General features: G+C 42.4%; 2 protein-coding genes across 5 annotated transcripts; both read left to right on the top strand.

Moving 5' to 3' along the window:
* Positions 1 to 4,463: 4,463 nt before the first annotated feature.
* Positions 4,464 to 8,340, top strand: LOC121536716 (protein ADP-ribosylarginine hydrolase). Of its 2 annotated transcripts, none has more exons than XM_041844169.2 (4): positions 4,464 to 4,573; positions 4,802 to 5,155; positions 6,366 to 6,729; positions 7,382 to 8,340. In XM_041844169.2, exons 2-4 carry the CDS (start codon positions 4,831 to 4,833, stop codon positions 7,851 to 7,853), a joined length of 1,161 nt encoding a protein of 386 aa, XP_041700103.1. In that variant the 5' UTR covers positions 4,464 to 4,573; positions 4,802 to 4,830; the 3' UTR covers positions 7,854 to 8,340. The 2 variants fall into 2 exon arrangements, with proteins under 2 accessions (XP_041700103.1, XP_041700104.1); XM_041844170.2 differs by having other exon boundaries at positions 4,502 to 4,604.
* Positions 8,341 to 12,005: 3,665 nt separating this feature from the next.
* On the top strand, positions 12,006 to 15,537 carry LOC121536718 (protein ADP-ribosylarginine hydrolase-like). Of its 3 annotated transcripts, none has more exons than XM_041844173.2 (4): positions 12,006 to 12,143; positions 12,384 to 12,734; positions 14,012 to 14,375; positions 14,827 to 15,537. In XM_041844173.2, exons 2-4 carry the CDS (start codon positions 12,410 to 12,412, stop codon positions 15,257 to 15,259), a joined length of 1,122 nt encoding a protein of 373 aa, XP_041700107.1. In that variant the 5' UTR covers positions 12,006 to 12,143; positions 12,384 to 12,409; the 3' UTR covers positions 15,260 to 15,537. The 3 variants fall into 3 exon arrangements, with proteins under 3 accessions (XP_041700107.1, XP_041700106.1, XP_041700105.1); XM_041844172.2 differs by having other exon boundaries at positions 12,007 to 12,174; positions 12,381 to 12,734; XM_041844171.2 differs by having other exon boundaries at positions 12,008 to 12,143; positions 12,381 to 12,734.
* Positions 15,538 to 24,806: the final 9,269 nt, after the last annotated feature.

Genomic DNA, 24,806 nt, shown 5'->3' with positions numbered 1-24,806 from the left:
TATGGCCAATCTTCCCGCGCAGCTGAAACCAATCAGGAGCGGATGAGCTGAAGGTTTGTTGAAGGGAAGAGACACACTGGGGGTGAGGGTGTGGGTTGTGAAGTAACACAGTCTCCAACCTGGGCTCTCTGGAGGACAAGAGTGCTGCACGTCCACTTCCATGAGGAATATAAGGATTTGGAGATACTTACCTTTGGGAAATACTCACCTTTGGATATATGCACCTGTGGAAATACGTGTGGGACATTTGGAAGGACGTTTTGCTGGGTTGGCCACTAGCTGCAACGTGGAAGACAGTAAGACTGGGGAAAAGTTATTTGAGCGAGGGAGAGTTATGATTTTGGATGTGGAAGAGACATCCCTGAACTGTTAACCCTTAAGAGCCACCAGAGAACAGTATTGTGTTAGACTTTCGTTAGTTTCCCAAGACCTTTAATAAAATCCTTGTTTTGGTTGAACCTGGTCTCCTTGCACTACTTGAGCAATCCCGCTGAAAGCGGTAGCCTCTCGTGGCATCACAGATGGTGGAGAATACAGGCACGCTCAAGCGTTAATAGTGCATGTCAGAGGAGGATACCGAAGGTTTGATCACCCAGTTTTCCAAGTTGGCCGTAGGCTCCCCGCCGACTGAAATGGAGGACATATTGAAAGCCCTTGTTGCTGGCCAGCAAGCCCAGATGCAAGCAAACGTGGCTCTCTTGGAGGAGCAAAAGACAGCCAACCTTCTGAAGGCAGAGGAATTGCAGTTGCAGAGACAGATGGTTGTCCAAAATACCCGCCCAATAAAGGCAAGTGACTTTATATCTAAGATGGGAGCTACCGATGACATTGAGGCATACCTGCATGCATTTGAGGCCACGGCCACTAGGGAAGCCTGGCCCAAGCAACAGTGGGTTGGTCTGTTAGCCCCCTTTCTAACCGGGGAATCGCTGAATGCTGTCCGGGACCTGGGCCCTGACCAGGTTACTGACTATGATGCCCTGAAGTCTGAGATCCTCAGCAGATATGGACTCACAAAGTTTGGTATGGCCCAGCGCTTTCACAGCTGGACCTTCCAACCAGACCAACCTCCTCGGGCGCAGATGCATGAACTTGTCCGAATCGCAAGGAAATGGCTGGATCCGCAGAGGAATACAGCAGCGGCGGTGGTGGAGGCCGTTGTGGTGGATCGTTACCTACGCGCCCTGCCTTATGAGGCAAAACGGTTCATCAGTCAACAGGCCTTGACCACGGCTGATCTGACCGTGGAAGCTGTGGAAAAGTACCAGGCCACCGCGGAGATGCTGAATGCTTCCCGAAAAGACCCCAGGAGTGCGGCCCCACCACAAATGGGAAGAACCCGTCCAAAGGACCCCAAGGTCTCGGAACCCAGCCACGTCAGGACTTATCCCGGCTCCAGGGGGGAGCCAGAAACCAGGCGGGTCCAAGAAGAGTACACCAGGAGGGGGAAACTCGACAGTGTTACCGGTGTGGGGAGATGGGACATATCTCCTGGCAGTGTGGGAAACCAGCCGATGAACCTATGCCCACTGCGGAGTCCTCCAGCTCAGCACCCACACACCGTTTTGCCTCGCTCTTGGGAGTCGTAGATGGCGGCCAGATCGACCCCCCACCTGCCCGGTAACTGTGAATCACCATGATGTGGAGGCCTTACTGGATTCTGGTAGCCGGGCCACCCTGGTGCGTAAGGATTTGGTGGGCCCAACGTGTCTGACCCCGGGGAAAGTCCTCCCAGTTTCCTGTGTCCATGGGGACACCAGAGAATACCCCATTACTGAACTTACAATGACCAGCACACGGGGAACCATACACACGACGGCGGGGTGGTTGATTCCCTCCCCGTCCCTGTCCTAATTGGACGAGACTGCCCAGCCTTTTACCCACTCTGGAGAGAGTCTCAGGAGAGGATAACCCGAGTACCTCGGAAACGGAGAGGCAAGACTCATCCTGGGAAGGCTCCGGTGCAATCCTCCGAGTTACTCACTCCCCGCCCGGGCTCTGATAGGGATGGCAGGTGCCCAGACCGACACAGAGACGGAGCTACAGAATCTGGACAAAGAACTGTCTGGTCTGAAGGGGACCGCTGAGAGGTATCGTTTGTTAAAGCAACAGTTAGACATGAAGACAGAAGAGTTAGATATCCTCCAGGCTAAACTCCAACAGAGCTCCTTCCATAAGCAACAGGAGGAGCTGGAGAGGCTGCGCAGGACCATCGAGGAGTGTGAGGAGACCCTGCGCAGTAGTAAGGAGGTCCAGAAGAAGGCAGAGGAGAAGTACAAGGTGTTGGAGAACAAGATGAAGAATGCGGAGGCAGAGAGAGAGAAGGAACTGAAAGCTGCTCAACAGAAGCTAAACTCTGCTAAAACCAAGGCTGATGCGTTCAGTAAGAAACTCAAGGAGAGACAACAGGAGGCTGAGTCCCTGGTCCTAGAGGTGGAGGAGTTGAAGAGAGAGCAGGCTGGCAAGCACCACGGCAATGCGGACGCCCTCTCCCGGCGTGATGCCTTCTTCGCTGCCTTTACCCCGACGAGGACGTCGGTCCCGAGGAGGGGGATGTGTGATGTCACGAGAGGCTGTGTCCTGGAGGGACGTTACATCCCCCTGAGGTGGCTGCAAACCCAGACAGCTATGGCTCCATCTGCTGGTATGGTCGGGAACTCCAACCCTCTATGGCCAATCTTCCCGCGCAGCTGAAACCAATCAGGAGCGGATGAGCTGAAGGTTTGTTGAAGGGAAGAGACACACTGGGGGTGAGGGTGTGGGTTGTGAAGTAACACAGTCTCCAACCTGGGCTCTCTGGAGGACAAGAGTGCTGCACGTCCACTTCCATGAGGAATATAAGGATTTGGAGATACTTACCTTTGGGAAATACTCACCTTTGGATATATGCACCTGTGGAAATACGTGTGGGACATTTGGAAGGACGTTTTGCTGGGTTGGCCACTAGCTGCAACGTGGAAGACAGTAAGACTGGGGAAAAGTTATTTGAGCGAGGGAGAGTTATGATTTTGGATGTGGAAGAGACATCCCTGAACTGTTAACCCTTAAGAGCCACCAGAGAACAGTATTGTGTTAGACTTTCGTTAGTTTCCCAAGACCTTTAATAAAATCCTTGTTTTGGTTGAACCTGGTCTCCTTGCACTACTTGAGCAATCCCGCTGAAAGCGGTAGCCTCTCGTGGCATCACAAGACATAAATTAGGGATCATAGCTTTCACCTAGATTCACCTGGTCAGTCTATGTCATGGAAAGATCAGGTTTTGTTAATGTTTCGTATACTCAGTGTACAATATGAATGGTTTACACTTAATATCAAGATATAAAGCATAAGATGTAAACTAATTTGGTAACATTATCAATAAGCTCCAAAACAATTGTTTGTTGATGGTTTTGGTTGAACCAGAATTTTACATCATCTTGGGGTTTTCCTGGGGTCTGGGGGAAATCACCCAAAGATGGAGGATAAATAAGAAGTCTTACTAATAGAAAGTTACTCAAGTAAAAGTGAAAGTCAGCTAGTAACATACTACTTGAGTAAAAGTATAAAAGTATTTGATTTTAAATATACTTAAGAATCAAAAGTAAATGTAATTGCTAAAAGATACTTAACTATCAAAAGTAAAAGTATAAATTATTTTTTTAAATCCTTATATTAAGCAAAGCAGACGGCACCATTTTCTTGTTTTTAAAATGTATGGATAGCCAGGCGCACACCAACACTCAGACATTATTTTAAAAATATGCATTTGTGTTTAGTGAGGCCGCCAGGCAAGAGGCAGTAGGGATGACCACGTGTTCTCTTGATAAGTGTGTGAATTTGACAATTTTCCTGTCCTGCTAAGCATTCAAAATGTAAGAGTACTTTTGGTTGTCAGGGAAAATGTATGGAGTAAAAAGTACAATATTTTCTTTAGGAATGTAGTGAAGTAAAAGTTGTCAAAAATATAAATAGTAAAGTAAGTACAGATACCCCAAAAAACTACTTAAGTAGTTCTTTAAAGTATTTTTACTTAAGTACTTTACACCACTGAAATTGTCAAAGTTTCAGTCCGATTAAGGGTGTGGCTCTCCTATAGACAACAATGCGAAAGCAGCTGGGTTTGGTCTGCTTAGTTCATTGACTGAATGAACCAGACAAAAATGAACGAGTAGAATGTCTCTTTTCTTCATCGTTCTCTGATTCACGGTAACAACACTCCTGAGCGACGCAGTCAGCAAGATTTCTCACAGTGAGGACACACTGTCAGTTTAATCAACAGTTAACTATTTTATCGTACAATTCAAAGTGTGTACTTCATGGGCGCCATCCTTGGTCAAACCTTAATATAAACAATAACCTATAAACGTTTTATACGGCATAAAGTGGAGAATAGACCGTTCGGATAGTGTACAATAGTCAATAAACAATGAATTTCCCATTTACTTCCAGCAGATGGGGCAATTGCAACTTCATATTCAAAATTCGAAAGGCCATTATCCAGGAAGTGTTTGTCATGACTCGTGGGGGGAGTGGAGACTGCACAATATAAAGTCAAGAATTACCGGAAGGGAACCGATCCTCAAGTTCTGCCCATGTAAGTCTATAAAATCAACCACCACCACAAGGTATCTATTTACAGCACTAGCTGAACTTGTATTGTGTACATTCTGTAAAGTTGCGTCTTTGATCATTGATGGTTCAGTGACTCTCATTATGGTTGACTGTCTGTTATCTCGCCTCAACAGCTTTTTTCTGTATTTTATATTATTAGACATTCAATGTAACATTCAATTAGTCAATGATCCAATGGAATCTCTTACAGAAGTAACTGAACACCAACCAGATCTCTCCATGTCAGACATGGTCCCCCTGGAAGAGAGGTACAAGGCCAGCATGGTCCTGAGTGGAGCAGGAGATGCCCTGGGCTACAACCATGGTAACTGGGAGTTTGAAAAGGATGGAGCGTTCATCCATGAGGAAGTGCAGAAGAGAGGAGGTCTAGAGAAGCTGGATGCCATAGACTTCCCTGTTAGTGATGACACCGTCATGCATCTGGCTACAGCTGAGGCTCTGGTCAAGTTAGGGTTTGGGGAAGGGGCGTCCCTCCCTGTGCTGTATCAAGCCATGGTGGAGAAGTACATTGTAAGCATGACAGACATGGTTGGAAGAGGAGCAGGTATGTAACCGTTTTTAGTCCTTTATGAAGTGTGTCATGTTGTGTTAACATGAGTGGCAAATGGCAATATTTATGCACACAGGGGCACGGTACACTTAACTTAGATGTAAAGTCCCCTGTATAGAGGACCTGCGTGGTTCTGGTAGCGGTTCTGACCGACATTTTGGCTTAAATCGTTCTGTGGACACCGTAGATCGAAACGGCTTGCATTGAGCGATATCCCTGGTTCCCACGGACACAGTAGTATATTTTGTGAGCCTTATCGTAGGATGTGACATCTGAAACCACTTTAAGCTGGGATGTCCCACCTACCATTTCATTCGCTCTTCCGACTGTCCATCAACTCCTGGCTGAACCCTACCTCACATCCAAAGCACATGCCTGCAGTCGTTACATCGTAGCGCAGCAGGAGAGATGTGTTTCATCACGACAGCACATTCAGAGATGGATTTATAGCAATTAATCTAAAATAAAAAACACTTTCCGTTTGTCATAGAAAGACAATGATGAAAGGTGCGTTCCTAAAAGATTTCAGGAAGCCAAGCTAGAGCTCTGTGAGACGTTCACATCGATGGGGGCAGAGGTTTTGATCAAGAGAGACCTTTAGAAAATCTGCACATTTTCTCTTAACACTAAACATACAATTATTTTTACGTTAAACATTTTACTAATTTAGAAGACGGTCTTATCCAGAGCAACTTACAGTAGAGGGCATACATTTTCATATTTGTACTTTTTTCGTGCTGGTCCCCTGTGGGAAACGAACCCACTTGTCGCAAGCGCCATGCACTACCAACTGAGTCTCATAGTTAGTCATTTTAATATTTGATTATACTATATTTAGAAAGCATATAAGTAATTTAATGTCTTATTCATACAGTTTTGTTGAATAGGAAATGCATCATATAAAATGTTTCATACTTTCATGTTTTGTTATCGTATTTGTACTGTGTAGTTGAGCTTGTGTCCTCAAAAGGGACTACACCTCAGTCATTTATAACAATTTTTACCAGAAAGGTGAGATTTTAACATTTATTTGAGTATGCAACATTACTAGTTATTGATTATGGCCCTATCATAAAAAATAATTACTTTTGTGGATGACGTAGATTACATTTTCGATTACATTTAGTTACATTTAACTGGTTTTAAACCAACATGTTGATCTTCATTAAATTCAATACTTATACTCTCTCTGTCTCCGCTGTAGGCATCACCTGCATCAACAGCGTTGCAATGCACAGACAGAGAACTGACCAGGGCATTAAGATTCCCTTCAACAAGAGGGGCGGAGGGTGTGGGGCAGCCATGAGGGCCATGTGTATCGGCCTGCGCTTCCCCGACCCTGAGCAGGAGCACCTGCTGATAGCAGTGAGTGTGGAGAGTGGGCGTCTGACCCACCACCACCCCACAGGCTACCTGGGTGCCCTGGCTGCAGCCCTGTTTACGGCCTACGCTGTGAGGGGCACCCTGCCTGTGGAGGACTGGGGACACAGACTCATGGATGTCCTAGACAAAGCCAAGGAGTACGTCAGGCATTCGGGCAACTATGTGGAGCAGAACATGGATCACTGGTGAGGCCTTTGTTGTTGTTGGCTGCAGAGGAGGCTGGTGGACGGAGTGGAAAAGTGGGCAGAGTGGAACGGTGGGCGGACTGGAACGGTGTCAAAAACATGGTTTCCATGTCTTTGATATGTTTGATACCACTCCATTCCAACCATCACAATAAGCCTGTCCTCCTATATCTCTGCCCAACAGCCTCCTTTGGTTGACTGTATGCAGTTCACACTTCACACCTCAATGTTAATTAGTGAAAGTTGTTGTTGTTTATAAAGAAATATGACATACTGCCATGATATTTTCCAGTTAACACACCATTGTCTAACACAGATATAGGATCTTAATTTGTTCCTTTTTTTGTTGCTGAGAATTTTCCTGAGCTGCAGGAAATGCATATGAGCTTCGTGGTTTACATAAATTCACAGAAAACTGCATTAACACCCAGCTATATTAACAGTATTCCACTTTTCATGTAGCCTCATTTTACCAGCTAATAGCCTAACCACTGATCAGTCAACATTATGGACTAAACGTTCAAATCCTGTTCCTGCAGGATTCTTTTGCTGCGACAATTCAGGCCAAATTAATTCCTATATTTATGCCTGGGTTTACAAAGTAGAATGGTGTGTAAGCTTAATCTGCTTCTGACTAATCTTATTTTTCCAGGGACTACTTTGGAATTCAGTGGAGAGCCTATTTAGAAAAGAGAGGGATTTTGGATGGAAAGAGCAAACCTCAGTTCCCAGAGTGCTACGGAGTGAAGGAGAGGGAGCATTTCTATAGGGCGGTGAGCTTCAAGGGTGTGGGTGGCGCCAGTGGGCATGATGCTCCCATGATAGCTTACGATGCCCTCCTGAGGGCAGGCGACTCCTGGGTTGAGCTGGCCAATCATGGCTTCTTCCACGGCGGGGACAGCGACTCCACGGCCGTGATCGCTGCTGCCTGGTGGGGCGCACTGTTCGGCTTCAGAGGGGTGCCAGAGATCAACTACCGGAGTCTGGAGTATCGTGACAGGCTATCCAAACTAGGGCAACAGCTATACGAGCTCAGGGGAAAACCTCTTGATTCTGAGAAAGAGAAAAGCAAATTAAACAAACAGATGGTTAAATGTGAAATTCATTACATTTCTTACAGATAATCAGTCATTCCAGCTACTTAAACTTTTTTGACACTAATTTTGCATCCCTTGATTTTTGTATTACATATTTTAAAGAATATGACTGGATCTGGAGAGGTTTATAGAGTATTTATAATCTCAAGCTGCAGTCCAACTACTGACCAGGAGATGGAGCCATAGGCATATGGAGAATTTGCTCTTTAATTACAAAAATGTTCTGTTATGGCAACATCTTTTTTTTTATTCCAGCCTATAATCAAACCTTCACTAACATACATTAATGCTACAGTTGTTGTGCTATTATTGTAGCATTTTAGCTATGGCAGAGTGTAAAAATGGATTGATTTACTTCAGATTAGACTGATGTTATTGTGTACATCTTCAAAATGAAGACTACAAGTACAGTGGTTACCAGAGGGTGGCAGTGTAACTTAACAAATCTCTCTCACTGTTTAATTGAACATCTCTCTCTCTCTCTCTCTCTCTCTCTCTCTCTCTCTCTCTCTCTCTCTCTCTCTCTCTCTCTCACTCTCACTCTCACTCTCACTCTCACTCTCACTCTCACTCTCACTCTCACTCTCACTCTCACTCTCACTCTCACTCTCACTCTCACTCTCACTCTCACTCTCTCTCTCTCTCAATTCAATGGCTTTATTGGCATGGGAAACGTGTGTTAACATTGCCAAAGCAAGTGAAGTAGATAGTAAACAAAAGTGAAATAAACAATAAATATTAACAGTAAACATTACACTCAGAAGTTTCAAAAGAATAAAGACATTTCAAATGTCATATTATGTATATATACAGTGTTGTAACAATGTGCAAATAGTTAAAGTACAAATGGGAAAATAAATATGGGTTTTATTTACAATGGTGTTTGTTCTTCACTGGTTGCCCTTTTCTTGTGGCAACAGGTCACAAATCTTGCAGCTGTGATGGCACACTGTGGTTTTTCACCCAGTAGATAAGGGAGTTTATCAAAATTGGGTTTGTTTTCGAATTCTTTGTGGATCGCTGTAATCTGAGGGAAATATGTGTCTCTAATATGGTCATACATTTGGCAGGAGGTTAGGAAGTGCAGCTCAGTTTCCACCTCATTTTGTGGGCAGTGTGAACATAGCCTGTATTCTCTTGAGAGCCAGGTCTGCCTACGGCGGCCTTTCTCAATAGCAAGGCTATGCTCACTGAGTCTGTACATAGTCAAAGCTTTCCTTAAGTTTGGGTCAGTCACAGTGGTCAAGTATTCTGCCACTGTGTACTCTCTGTTTAGGGCCAAATAGCATTCTAGTTTGCTCTGTTTTTTTGTTTGTTCTTTCCAATGTGTCAAGTAATTCTCTTTTTGTTTTCTCATGATTTGGTTGGGTCTAGTTGTGTTGTTGTTGTTGTTGTCCTGGGGCTGTGTGGGGTCTGTTTGTGTTTGTGAACAGAGCCCCAGGACAAGCTTACTTAGGGGACTCTTCTCCAAGTTCATCTCTCTGTAGGTGATGGCTTTGTTATGGAAGGTTTGGGAATCGCTTCCTTTTAAGTGGTTATAGAATTTAACGGCTCTTTTCTGGATTTTTTTTATAATTAGCGGGTATTTCTGCTCTGCATGCATTATTTGGTGTTTTACGTTGTACACGGAGGATGTTTTTGCAGAATTCTGCATGCAGAGTCTCAATTTGGTGTTTGTCCCATTTTGTGAATTCTTGGTTGGTGAGCGGACCCCAGACCTCAGAACCATAAAGGGCAATGGGTTCTATAACTGATTCAAGTATTTTTAGCCAGATCCTAATTGGTATGTCAAATTTTATGTTCCTTTTGATGGCATAGAAGGCCCTTCTTGCCTTGTCTCTCAGATCGTTCACAGCTTTGTGGAAGTTACCTGTGGCGCTGATGTTTGGGCCGAGGTATGTATAGTTTTTTGTGTGCTCTAGGGCACCGGTGTCTAGATGGAATTTGTATTTGTGGTCCTGGCAGCTGGACTTTTTTGGAACGCCATTTCTCTCTCTCTCTCTCTCTCTCTCTCTCTCTCTCTCTCTCTCTCTCTCTCTCTCTCTCTCTCTCTCTCTCTCTCTCTCTCTCTCTCTCTCTCTCTCTCTCTCTCTCTCTCTCTCTCTCTCTCTCTCTCTCTCTCTCTCTCTCTCTCTCTCTCTCTCTCTCTCTCTCTCTCTCTCTCTCTCTCTCTCTCTCTCTCTCTCTCTCTCTCTCTCTCTCTCTCTCTCTCTCTCTCTCTCTCTCTCTCTCTCTCTCTCTCTCTCTCTCTCTCTCTCTCTCTCTCTCTCTCTCTCTCTCTCTCTCTCTCTCATATTAATTTAAAATTCAAGGGATTTATTGGCATGGGAAACATACTGTAATGACCTGGCTAGATCATAACTGAACAAATGTCCAGACAGAGGATTGAGTTTACGAATTCCCGGTTTATTAACGAAACTCAACACAGGCTACTGTTTGGCCGTAGCCACGCCAAATAAATAAAGGATAACCGTATAAAACAACCGTGACCATCTCTTGTTAAGACCAGACGTAAGAGAGAGAACAATGGCTAAGCATGGTCTTAAACTTGCGATGTTCATCTACACTGATTGAAGTGGATTTAACAAGTTACATCAATTAGGGATCATAGCTTTCACCTAGATTCACCTGGTCAGTCTATGTCATGGAAAGATCAGGTTTTGTTAATGTTTCGTATACTCAGTGTACAATATGAATGGTTTACACTTAATATCAAGATATAAAGCATAAGATGTAAACTAATTTGGTAACATTATCAATAAGCTCCAAAACAATTGTTGTTGATGGTTTTGGTTGAACAAGGATTTTACATCATCTTGGGTTTTTCCTGGGGTCTGGGGGAAATCACCCAAAGATGGAGGATAAATAAGAAGTCTTACTAATAGAAAGTTACTCAAGTACAAGTGAAATTCAGCCAGTAACATACTACTTGAATAAAAGTATAAAAGTATTTGGTTTTAAATATACTTAAGAATGAAAAGTAAATGTAATTGCTAAAAAATACTTAACTATCAAAAGTAAAAGTATAAATTATTTTAAAAAATCCTTATATTAAGCAAAGCAGACGGCACCATTTTCTTGTTTTTAAAATCTATGGATAGCCAGAGGCACACCAACACTCAGACATTATTTTCAAAATATGCATTTGTGTTTAGTGAGGCCGCCAGGCAAGAGGCAGTAGGGATGACCACGTATTCTCTTGATAAGTGTGTGAATTTGACCATTTTCCTGTCCTGCTAAGCATTCAAAATGTAACGAGTACTTTTGGTTGTCAGGGAAAATGTATGGAGTAAAAAGTACAATATTTTCTTTAGGAATGTAGTGAAGTAAAAGTTGTCAAAAATATAAATAGTAAAGTAAGTACAGATACCCCAAAAAACTACTTAAGTAGTTGTCGTGTATTAGGATTATGCCTTTGTTAAATGTTTTTCATGAAGAAATGGAATGTTGTTTATGTTAGGTCAAATGTGGCGTTTGTGGGGTGACGCCCCAGGGGAGACTGGTGATTGGCCAGAAGAGGGAGCACCCATCTTTTTGCATTGTTTATAAGTAGGGGCTAGACAAAGAAAGGGCAGAGCGACCATTGCAATCCGGGCCGTCGCTCTCCGGATGTCATGACATCTGTCACTTATGCTGAAGCTTGTGATATGAATAAACCTTATGATCCAAGTTCAGTATGAGCAGACTCCATTGTTTATCAGCAATAATTGCCAGCATTCACCCGATACGACATAGTTCTTTAAAGTATTTTTATTTAAGTACTTTACACCACTGAAATTGTCAAAGTTTCAGTCCGATTAAGGGTGTGGCTCTCCTATAGACAACAATGCGATAGCAGCTGTGTTTGGTCTGCTTAGTTCATTGACTGAATGAACCAGAAAAAATTAACGAGTAGAATGTCTCTTTTCTTCATCGTTCTCGGATTCACAGTAACAACACTCCTGAGCGACCCAGTCAGCAATATTTCTCACAGTGAGGACATACTGTCAGTTTATTCAACAGTTAACTATTTTATTGTACAATTCAAAGTGTGTACTTCATGGGCGCCATCCTTGGTCAAACTTTAAGATAAACGATAACCTATAAACGTTTTATACGGCATAAAGTGGAGAATAGACCGTTCGGATAGTGTACAATTGTCAATAAACAATGAATTTCCCATTTACTTCCAGCAGATGGGGCAATTTTAACTTCATATTCAAAATTCGAAAGGCCATTATCCAGGAAGTGTTTGTCATGACTCATGGGGCGAGTGGAGACTGCACAATATAAAGTAAAGAATTACCGGAAGGGAACCGATCCTCAAGTTCTGCCTATGTAAGTCTATAAAATCAACCACCACCACAAGGTATCTATTTACAGCACTAGCTGAACTTGTATTGTGTACATTCTGTAAACATTGTGACGTTCCGTCTTTGATCATTGATGGTTCAGTGACTCTCATAATGGTTGACTGTTTGTTATCTCGCCTCAACATCTTTTTTCTGTATTTTATATTATTAGACATTCAATGTAACATTCAATTAGTCAATGATCCAATGGAATCTCTTACAGAAGTAATTGAACACCAACCAGATCTCACCATGTCAGACATGGTCCCCCTGGAAGAGAGGTACAAGGCCAGCATGGTCCTAAGTGGAGCAGGAGATGCCCTGGGCTACAACCATGGTAACTGGGAGTTTGAAAAGGATGGAGCGTTCATCCATGAGGAAGTGCAGAAGAGAGGAGGTCTAGAGAAGCTGGATGCCATAGACTTCCCTGTTAGTGATGACACCGTCATGCATCTGGCTACAGCTGAGGCTCTGGTCAAGTTAGGGTTTGGGGAAGGGGCGTCCCTCCCTGTGCTGTATCAAGCCATGGTGGAGAAGTACATTGTAAGCATGACGGACATGGTTGGAAGAGGAGCAGGTATGTAACCGTTTTTAGTCCTTTATGAAGTGTGTCATGTTGTGTTAACATGAGTGGCAAATGGCAATATTTACGCACACAGGGGCACGGTACACTTAATTTAGATGCGTGGTTCTGGTAGCGGTTCTGACCGACATTTTGGCTTAAATCGTTCTGTGGACACCGTAGATCGAAACGGCTTGCATTGAGCGATATCCCTGGTTACCACATACACAGTAGTATATTTTCTGAGCCTTGTCGTAGGACGTGACATCTGAAACCACTTTAAGCTGGGATGTCCCTCCTACCATTAAATGTATGCACACATGACTGTAAGTCGCTTTGGATAAAAGCGTCTTCTAAATGGCATATTATATTATTTCATTCGCTCTTCCGATTGTCCATCAACATCTGGCTGAACCCTACCTCACAGCCAAAGCACATGCCTGCAATCATTACATCGTAGCGCAGCAGGGGAGAGGGGTTTCATTACGACAGCACATTCAGAGATCGATTTATAGCCATTAATCTAAAATAAAAAACTCTCCGTTTGTCATAGAAAGACAATATTAACATGAGATGAAATGTGCGTTCCTAACGAGTTCAGGAAGCCCAGCTAGAGCTCTGTGAGACGTTCACAGCGATGGGGGCAGACGTTTTGATCAAGAGAGACCTTTAGAAAATCTGCACATTTTCTCTTAACACTAAACATACCATTATTTTTACGTTAAACATTATACTAATTTAGCAGACACTCTTATCCAGAGCAACTTACAGTAGAGTGCATACATTTTCATATTTTAAATTTTTTTCTTACTGGTCCCCTGTGGGAAACGAACCCACTTGTTGCAAGTGCCATGCTCTACCAACTGAGCAACATGTATTTTACAGTTATAAGGAAGGTGAAATCTCATACTTAGTCATTTTATAATTTCATTATACTATATTTAGAAAGCATATCTCAAGCCTTATTCATACAGTTTTGTTGAATAGGAAATACATCATATTAAATATTTAATACTTTCATGTTTTTTATCATATTTGTACTGTGTAGTTGAGATTGTGTCCTCAAAAGGGACTACACCTCAGTCATTTATAAAAAAAATACGAGAAAGGTGAGATTTTAACATTTATTGGAGTATGCAACATTAATAGTTTTTGATTATGACCCTATCATAAACTATAATTACTTTTGTGGAAGACGTAGATTACATTTTCGATTACATTTAACTGGTTTTAAACCAACATGTTGATCTTCATTAAATGCAATAATTATACTCTCTCTGTCTCCGCTGTAGGCATCACCTGCAGTAGCAGCGTTGCAATGCACAGACAGAGAACTGACCAGGGCATTAAGATTCCCTTCAACAAGAGGGGCGGAGGGTGTGGGGCAGCCATGAGGGCCATGTGTATCGGCCTGCGCTTCCCCGACCCTGAGCAGGAGCACCTGCTGATAGCTGTGAGTGTGGAGAGTGGGCGTCTGACCCACCACCACCCCACAGGCTACCTGGGTGCCCTGGCTGCAGCCCTGTTCACGGCCTACGCAGTGAGGGGCACCCTGCCCGTGGAGGCCTGGGGACACAGACTCATGGATGTCCTAGACAAAGCCAAGGAGTACGTCAGAAATTCGGGCAACTATGTGGAGCAGAACATGAAGCACTGGTGAGGCCTTTGTTGTGGTTGGCTGCAGAGGAGGCTGGTGGACGGAGTGGAAAGGTGGGCAGAGTGGAAGGGTGGGCGGACTGGAACGGTGTCAAATACATGGTTTCCATGTCTTTGATATGTTTGATAACACTCCATTCCAACCATCACAATAAGCCTGTCCTCCTATATCTCTGCCCAACAGCCTCCTTTTGTTGACTGTATGCGGTTCGCACTTCACACCTCAATGTTAATTAGTGAAAGTTGTTGTCTATAAAGAAATATGACATACTGCCATGAGATTTTCCAGTTAACACACCATTGTCTAACCCATATATTCAAATCCTGTTGCTGCAGGATTCTTTTGCTGCGACAATACAGGCCAAATTAAATTTGCACATCTATGCCTGGGTTTACAAAGTAGAATGATGTGTAAGCTTCATCTGCTTCTGACTAATCCTATTCATTCCAGGGACTACTTTGAAATTCAGTGGAGATCCTATTTAGAAAAGAGAGGGATTTTGGATGGAAAGAGCAAACCTCAGTTCCCAGAGTGCTACGGAGTGAAGGAGAGGGAGCATTTCTATAGGGCGGTGAGCTTCAAGGGTGTGGGTGGCGCCAGTGGGCATGATGCTCCCATGATAGCTTACGATGCCCTCCTGAGGGCAGGCGACTCCTGGGTTGAGCTGGCCAATCATGGCTTCTTCCACGGCGGGGACAGCGACTCCACGGCCGTGATCGCTGCTGCCTGGTGGGGCGCACTGTTCGGCTTCAGAGGGGTGCCAGAGATCAACTACCGGAGTCTGGAGTACCGTGACAGGCTATCCAAACTAGGGCAACAGCTATACGAGCTCAGGGGAAAACCTCTTGATTCTGAGAAAGAGAAAAGTAAATTAAACCAATAGATGGTTAAACGTGAAATTCATTACATTTCCTGCAGATTATCAGTAATTTCAGCTACTTAAACTTTTTTGACACTAATTTTGCATCCCTTGATTTTTGTATTACATATTTTAAAGAATATGACTGGATCTGGAAAGGTTTATAGAGTACTTATCTCAAGCTGCAGTCCAACTACTGACCAGGAGATGGAGCCATTCATCTGCAGAATTTACATTTACATTTACGTCATTTAGCAGACTCTTATCCATTGCGACTTACAGTTAGTGAGTGCATACATTTTTTTTTTTTATTCTTTTAGTTTTCATACCCCCCGTGGGAGTCAAACCCACAACCCTGGCGTTGCAAACACCATGCTCTACCAACTGAGCTACATCCCTGCCGGCCATTCCCTCCCCTACCCTACCCTGGACGAATTGTGCACCGCCCCATTCCTCTATAATTACGAACATTTTCTGTTATAACTAACATACATTAATGCTACAGTAGTTGTGCTTTTATTGTAGCATGTAAGGTGTAAAAACGGATTACTTTACTTCAGATTAGACTGATGTTATTGTGTACATCTCGCACTCTCTCTCTCTCTGTTTCTCTCTCTGTCTGTCTCAATTTCTGTAAGCTTTATTTTAATGGGAAACGTATGTTTATGTTGCCAAAGCAAGTGAAATAGATGTGGTCCTCTGTAGCTCAGCTGGTAGAGCACGGCGCTTGTAACGACAGGGTAGTGGGTTCGATCCCCGGGACCACCCATACACAAAAAAAAAATTATGCACGCATGACTGTAAGTCGCTTTGGATAAAAAGCGCCTGCTAAATGGCTTATTATTATTATTATTAAACAAAAAATGAACAGTAAACATTACACTCACAAAAGTTCCAGAAGAATAAAGACTTTTCAAATGTCGTATGTCTATATACAGTGTTGTAATGATGTGCAAATAGTTACTAACTGTAAGTCGCTCTGGATAAGAGCGTCTGCTAAATGACTAAAATGTAAATGTAAATGTAGTTAAAATACGAAAGTGAAAATAAATAAACATAAATATGGGTTGTTTTTACAATGGTGTTTGTTCTTCACTGGTTGCTCTTTTATTTCACCCAATACATATGGCAGTTAATCAAAATTTGATTTTGTTTTTTAATTATCCCTCCCTCCCTCCCAGAAAAACCTGCTATTCTCTTTTCTGAAGCTTGGTTTTCCAGTGAAACCTGTTTAACAGTGTGACATCTATCCTACACCAGCTTGTTATATACACTGGATTATACTGCACAACTCAAGTGTCAACTAGCTGAAAGTGGTTGCTGCCATCACTGTAGAAAATGTATGTGTGGCTCAATCTTTGATATCCTTAAAGTAATTTTTCCTATCTGCTGATAAGTTAAGATCGGGCAATCCACTCTAGATTGTTCTGGCAGTTGTCACATAGGAAATTCATTGGGAGGAAGGATGTTTAAGGAGGAAGGATTTTGAATTGGCCATTTTATACCATTTTTAGACCTATTCATGCCTCCTGTAAGACCCTATGATCTGTGAACCATACATGCTACAGACATCTTTGTGTCATTATACTCCGTATAGTGTTCTCTCAAATATAGAGATTCTGAAATACAAATGTTCACATTCATTTATTCAACATAAAAAATATGAATATCTCAAAACTACCCTTTTTGATTTTGCTTATTTTTAGACATATTGTTTGTAATGTAAAATTTCCAGAGTGGGCTCTCTGGTACTTTTACTGATATTACTTAATCTGTTTCTGACTAATCCTATTTTTTCCAGGGAATACTTTGAAATTCAGTGGAGAACCTATTTAGAAAAGAGAGGCATACTGGATGGAAAGAGCAAACCTCAGTTCCTAGAATGCTACGGACCTATACATACAGTGGGGAGAACAAGTATTTGATACACTGCCGATTTTGCAGGTTTTCCTACTTACAAAGCATGTAGAGGTCTGTAATTTTTATCATAGGTACACTTCAACTGTGAGAGACGGAATCTAAAACAAAAATCCAGAAAATCACATTGTATGATTTTTAAGTAATGAATTTGCATTTTATTGCATGACATAAGTATTTGATACATCAGAAAAGCAAGAACTTAATATTTGGTACAGAAACCTTTGTTTGCAATTACAGAGATCATACGTTTCCTGTAGGTCTTGACCAGGTTTGCACACACTGCAGCAGGGACTTTGGCCCACTCCTCCATACAGACCTTCTCCAGATCCTTCAGGTTTCGGGGCTGTCGCTGGGCAGTACGGACTTTCAGCTCCCTCCAAAGATTTTCTATTGGGTTCAGGTCTGGAGACTGGCTAGGCCACTCCAGGACCTTGAGATGCTTCTTATGGAGCCACTCCTTAGTTGAGCCACTTACGGAGCCACTCCAAGATCTCGCGATACATGGCCCCATCCATCCTCCCCTCAATACACGGGGCGGCAGGTAGCTTAGTGGTTAAGAGCGTAGTGCCAGTAACCGAAAGGTCGCTGGTTCTAATCCCCGAGCCGACTAGGTGAAAAATCTGTCGATGTGCCCTTGAGCAAGGCACTTAACCCTAATTGCTCCTGTAAGTCGCTCTGGATAAGAGCGTCTGCTAAATGACTAAAATGTAAAAAAAAATGTAAATGTAAAAATACGGTGCAGTCGTCCTGTCCTCTTTGCAGAAAAGCATCCCCAAAGAATGATGTTTCCACCTCCATGCTTCACGGTTGGGATGGTGTTCTTGGGGTTGTACTCATCCTTCTTCCTCCAAACACGGCGAGTGGAGTTTAGACCAAAAAGCTCTATTTTTGTCTCATCAGACCACATGACCTTCTCCCATTCCTCCTCTGGATCATCCAGATGGTCATTGGCAAACTTCAGACAGGCCTGGACATGCGCTGGCTTGAGCAGGGGGACCTTGCGTGCGCTGCAGGATTTTTATCCATGACGGCGTAGTGTGTTACTAATGGTTTTCTTTGAGACTGTGGTCCCAGCTCTCTTCAGGTCATTGACTAGGTCCTGCCGTGTAGTTCTGGGCTGATCCCTCACCTTCCTCATGATCATTGATGCCCCACGAGGTGAGATCTTGCATGGAGCCCCAGACCGAGGTTGATTGACCGTCATCTTGAACTTCTTCCATTTGCTAATAATTGCGCCAACAGTTGTTGCCTTCTCACCAAGCTGCTTGCCTATTGTCCTGTAGCCCATCCCAGCCTTGTGCAGGTCTACAATATTATCCATGATGTCCTTACACAGCTCTCTGGTCTTGGCCATTGTGAAGAGGTTGGAGTCTGTTTGATTGAGTGTGTGGACAGGTGTCTTTTATACAGTTAACGAGTTCAAACAGGTGCAGTTAATACAGGTAATGAGTGGAGAACAGGAGGGCTTCTTAAAGAAAAACTAACAGGTCTGTGAGAGCCGGAATTCTTACTGGTTGGTAGGTGATCAAATACTTATGTCATGCAATAAAATGCATATTAATTACTTAAAAATCATACAATGTGATTTTCTGGATTTTTGTTTTAGATTCCGTCTCTCACAGTTGAAGTGTACCTATGATAAGAATTACAGACCGCTACATGCTTTGTAAGTAGGAAAACCTGCAAAATCGGCAGTGTATCAAATACTTGTTCTCCCCACTGTTTACATTATAGGTCATTAACCAATCACAGCCCTCCTTTAGGATTGCACATTCAGCAAGTCACCAGCAGAGGGAGTTCTCTTTGAATCCATTTTCCCATTCACTGTGTTGGTGCTGATCGTAAAATTGACCACACCTTCAATTAGCAGAGAGCCCACTCTGGAAATGTGATGTACTGTTGAGTATATTGTACCAAACAATATGGTCTTAAAATGAACTGTAACACTTCACTTGACACCTATTATCACAACATGTCATGACACGGTCCTAATCATGTCATAATATATCATAACAGCTGACATAATGTGTCATAACCTGCATAATATGTTCATAACACTGTCATGACCCATATATTTACCATATATTTACAGCTGTTGTGATATATTGCGTTATTTTATAGCTGGTTATGACACCTACATAAGAGTGTCAAACCCACACTTATTCAAATGTATTTTCCCTGCCAATGAGTTTCCTTTCATTTGAAAGTTTGTTTCTTAAATCCTTTGTTGTTGTAGTAATTACATTTTTAGTCATGTTTTTTTTCCATCATATTTGAAATCACTTGTGGAAAATACACTTTGCTTTGACACTATCAAGAAGCATGACCATCCTGTGTCACTTTACTTGGACTAAGAAAATACACTGAGTATTCAAAACATTAAGAATGTCCATGACATAGACTGACCAGGTGAATCCAGGTGAAGCTATGATTCCTTATCGATGTCACTTGTTAAATCCACTTCAGACAGGTTAAAGAAGGATTTTTAAGCCTTGAGACAATTGAGACATGGATTGTGTATGTGTGTCATTCAGAGGGTGAATGGGCAAAACAAAAGATTTAAGGGCCTGTGAATGGGGTATGGTAGTAGGTGTCAGGCGCACTGGTTTGTGTCAAGAACTGCAACGCTGCTTGTTTTTTCACGCTCAACAGTTTCCCGTGTGTATTAAGAATGGTCCACCACCCAAAGGACATCCTGCTAATTTGATACAACTGTGAGAAGCATTGTATCAAGTCAACATGGGCCAGCATCCCTGTGGAACGCTTTCGACACCTTGTAGAGTCCATGCCCCGACAAATTGAGGCTGTTCTGAGAGTAAAAAAGGTGCTTATCTTCATTATTTGATCATCTATACTTGGATGTGTAGTGTCTGCATTTGTTGCTGGCATGTCATTTATGTAACTTCTATCAATGTAATTGTTTGCATCACTTCCAATCCCCCATGTTTTTTATATATATACTCCCCTTTATTACTTTTCAACACCGCCATCCTTTCCCTACTTGGGGTAAATTAGTGAACAACAATGCCCAGGCCTCTACTTCCAGCCTATACTTACTATCTACACATTATGAACACATTCAATTTTAGAATAATTATATTTTATTTGTTTTTGCTCCTGAACTACTTCTACTCTCAACCTCTCCGATCATTTTCATGATGTCCATCCGGTTTGCTTCTATATGCCATATCTTTCTAACTGTGCTCTTTCCTAAAAGCTCCCAACATACAATCTATATACTTATTATGGACACAGTATGCTTACATTATTAGTTATCTTGTTATTATTTATTGGTTATTTGTTATTAGTCCCATCCTTCAACTCCATTCAATACCTCCCATCTATCTTTTAACACCATCTATATAGGATTTCTATTTGCCATATATATTTCAACTGTACTGTGATGTTTTACAAAAGTTCTGAACCTTTCTATTCTCATTGCTTCTACAGATTGTGAATTAAAAATAAACATTTTTGCTAAAAGTATTATTATATTATTGATCGATTGACTATGACTTTTCAGATCACCCAGTAATGCTATCTGCAAGGTTAGCTTCAGGAAAATATTGCAATCCTTTAGCCATTCCTGGACCTGTGTCCAAAAACAAGCTACAAATGGACAGAACCAAAACAAATGATCTAATGATTCTGTCTCTTCACAGCAAAATCTGCAGAGCTGGGAAGATTGTATCCCCCATATAAATAACATTCTATTGGTAGCAAGAATTTTATATAATAATTTAAATTGAAAGATTCAAATTTTTGAATCCGTTGTCGTTTTGCGTGTCAGTTCATAAACACTATGCTATGGGATCGGTACGTCAAAAATCTCTTCCAAACTATTTTGCAATTTATATGGGACGGCTGTCAATCATTTGGTCCTTAAGTGTAACTGATACTTTTTTATTTATCACAGTTTTCCTTAACCAATGATGTTCTTTAATGCAAGGCCGACAGACAAGTTCCTTACTTTCTCCCCCTTCCACTTTCCTCTTCCACTTTTGCGGTAAGGCTGCAATTATTTGGTTGTAATTTTGGGTAGAGCAGACATTTCCATATGTTTGTGTTAGCTGCATGTGCGACATAACTCCACCAGTCCTACCGATGATATCATTTACGAAGATTATAGATTTTTTAAACATTCTGTCAAAAAATAAAGGTTTTTTGTCAATTAGTATATTTGAATTTAACCACAATATTTGTTGCATTATTTGTTCTGTCATTTTTGGAGGATTAATTGAAATTGCAACCAACTTTCTATGTGTCACGGACGTTGAAGGACGGGTCAGACCAAGGCGCAGCGTGAAATGCATATATGTTTAATATATAAACTAAACACACAAACAAAACAACGTAACGTGAAGTCCTCAGGCTAAACACAATACAAGCCCAAACTCACCGAACACAAACAAGTTCCCACAACACAGGCAGGAAAACTGGCTGCCTAACTATGATCCCCAATCAGAGACAACGAGCGACAGCTGCCTCTGATTGGGAATCACACCCGGCCAAACATAGAAATAGAATCATAGAATCCCCACATACAAAACCCACACATATATTCACACCCTGACCAAACTAACTAGAGTCTATAGGTCAGGGCGTGACACTATGGCTTGTTTTAGAAATAGTGATATTTGGGAGATGATTTCCTTTTCAAATAACTGAAAATGAGAGGTTGTAATCTGAATAAAGGGAAAAAGGCCATTCTTGAACATTGGGTGAGACATTCTTACTAATTTGCTTGAGAACCAGTTCGGATTTAAGTATAACTTTTGTATGACTGAAGCTTTTAGTGATAGGTCTAATGCTTTAATATTTAATAATTTCTGTCCTCCGAATTCATTTTCATTATATAAATAGGCCCTTTTAATTTTGTCTGGCTTGCCGTTCCAAATAAAATGGAATATGTTTTTCTCATATAATTTAAAAAACTGTTCGCTAGGTGTAGGCAAGACCATAAGCAAATAGATAAACTGGGATAATACTAAAGAGTTAATCAGGGTGATTTTTCCACAAATTCACAGGTATTTTCCTTTCCATCGTAGCAAGATCTTATCTATTTTTGCTAACTTTCTATTAAAATGTATTGAAGTGAGATTATTTACTTCCTTTGGGATATGTATTCCGAGTATTTCCACATCACCATCAGACCATTTTATTGGTAAACTACATGGTAATGTAAAATTTTTATTTTTTAGTGATCCAATACGTAATATAGTACATTTGTCATAATTTGGTTGTAATCCAGAAAGGTTAGAAAATGTATCTAGATCCTCTATGAGGCTGTGGAGGGATTCTAGTTGTGGATTTAAAAGAAAACATGAATCATCAGCGTACAATGACACCTTTGTTTTTAAGCCCTGGATTTCTAATCCTCTGATATTATTATTGGATCTGATTTTAATAGCTAACATCTCGATGGCTACAATAAATAGATATGCCGATAGTGGACAACCTTGTTTCACTCCTCTTGACAGTTTAAAACTTTCTGAGAAATAGCCATTATTTACTATTTTACACCTAGGGTTACTATACATGATTTTGACCCATTTTATAAGAGATTCTCCAAAATTGAAATGCTCCAGGCATTTATATATAAACCCCAGTCGTACTTTATCAAATGCCTCTTCGAAGTCTGCTATGAATAGCAGGCTTGGTTTCCCATATTTTCCATAGTGTTCTATTGTTTCCAATACTTGCCTTATATTATCTCCAATGTATCTTCCATGTAAAAAACCTGTCTGATTAGAATGAATAATATCCGACAATACCTTTTTAATTCTATGCGCTATACATTTTGCTAGAATTTTTGCATCACAACACTGAAGTGTAAGGGGCCTCCAATTTTTTTAATGTATCCTGTTTCAGTAATAATGAGATCTTCTTCTTGAGTGTCAGATAATCTACCATTTACATAGGAGTGGTTAAAACATGCTAATAACGGTCCTCTTAGTATATCAAAAAGGTTTGGTATACCACGACTGGTATGCCATCCAACCCTGGAGTTTTCCCGGACTTAAAGTCTTTAATTGCATCCAGAAGTGTTGTGAGAGGAGTCCAGCTGGCAGGGCCGCCTCTACTATCTATCTACCTTTTAACCTTTTGCCTCCTAAATAGCACTCTATTATCTATATAGTGCACTAGTTGCATTGTGAGGAGCAATGGGGTGAGGTTGTGTTCCTCTAAGCGGGGTAGTAAGCTTGGCTTCTTCTTTATATGTGTTGAGTAAAGCTTAAACCATGCATTTAGAATGTAGGTAGGTATTGTAGGTAGTTTATCCAGGTAGTTATTGTAGGTAAGTATTGTAGTGTATTCGACTGAGCCCGGTGAAGCACGAGGCTAGCTAGCTAACCCACTACCTGGACCATTAAAGCTAGCTAGCTAGCGGGTAGCAACACCGCAGCCACTGCTTAAACCATGCATTTAGAATGTAGTTAGGTATTGTAGGTAGTTTATCCAGGTAGTTATTGTAGATAGTTATTGTAGGTAAGTATTGTAGTGTATTCGACTTAGCCCGGTGAAGCACGAGGCTAGCTAGCTAACCCACTACCTGGACCATTAAAGCTAGCTAGCGGGTAGCAACACCGCAGCCACTGCTAGCTAGCCAACGTTACCTGCTAGCAGTACTGTATCATTTTAGTCAATGAGAATTTTGCTCCTACCAAGTGGCGTGGTGAGAATCTGTCTCCGCACCACGTGCTCTCACCACTGGTGTCCCCCAGGGCTCAGTTCTAGGCCCTCTCCTATTCTCGCTATACACCAAGTCACTTGGCTCTGTCATATCCTCACATGGCCTCTCCTATCATTGCTACACAGACGACACACAACTAATCTTCTCCTTTCCCCCTTCTGATAACCAGTTGGCGAATCGCATCTCTGCATGTCTGGCAGACATATCAGTGTGGATGACGGATCACCACCTCAAGCTGAACCTCGGCAAGACAGAGCTGCTCTTCCTCCCGGGGAAGGACTGCCCATTCCATGATCTCGCCATCACGGTTGACAACTCCGTTGTGTCCTCCTCCCAGAGTGCAAAGACCCTGGACAACACCCTGTCGTTCTCCGCTAACATCAAGGCGGTGACCCGATCCTGTAGGTTCATGCTCTACAACATTAGGAGAGTACGACCCTACCTTACACAGGAAGCGGCACAGGTCCTAATCCAGGCACTTGTCATCTCCCGTCTGGATTACTGCAACTCACTGTTGGCTGGGCTCCCTGCCTGTGCCATTAAACCCCTACAACTCATCCAGAATGCCGCAGCCCGTCTGGTGTTCAACCTTCCCAAGTTCTCTCATGTCACCCCGCTCCTCCGCACACTCCACTGGCTTCCAGTTGAAGCTCGCATCTGCTACAAGACCATGGTGCTTGCCTACGGAGCTGTGAGGGGAACGGCACCTCCGTACCTTCAGGCTCTGATCAGTCCCTACACCCAAACGAGGGCATTGCGTTCATCCACCTCTGGCCTGCTGGCCCCCTACCTCTGCGGAAGCACAGTTCCCGCTCAGCCCAGTCAAAACTGTTCGCTGCTCTGGCACCCCAATGGTGGAACAAGCTCCCTCACGACGCCAGGACAGCGGAGTCACTCACCACCTTCCGGAGACACTTGAAACCCCACCTCTTTAAGGAATACCTGGGATAGGATAAA

This window comes from Coregonus clupeaformis, chromosome 23 (assembly GCF_020615455.1).
Source record: "Coregonus clupeaformis isolate EN_2021a chromosome 23, ASM2061545v1, whole genome shotgun sequence".
Lineage (NCBI taxonomy): Eukaryota > Metazoa > Chordata > Actinopteri > Salmoniformes > Salmonidae > Coregonus > Coregonus clupeaformis.
The sequence above is the reverse complement of the archived record's forward strand: the minus strand, read 5'-3'. Positions and strand labels throughout refer to the sequence as shown.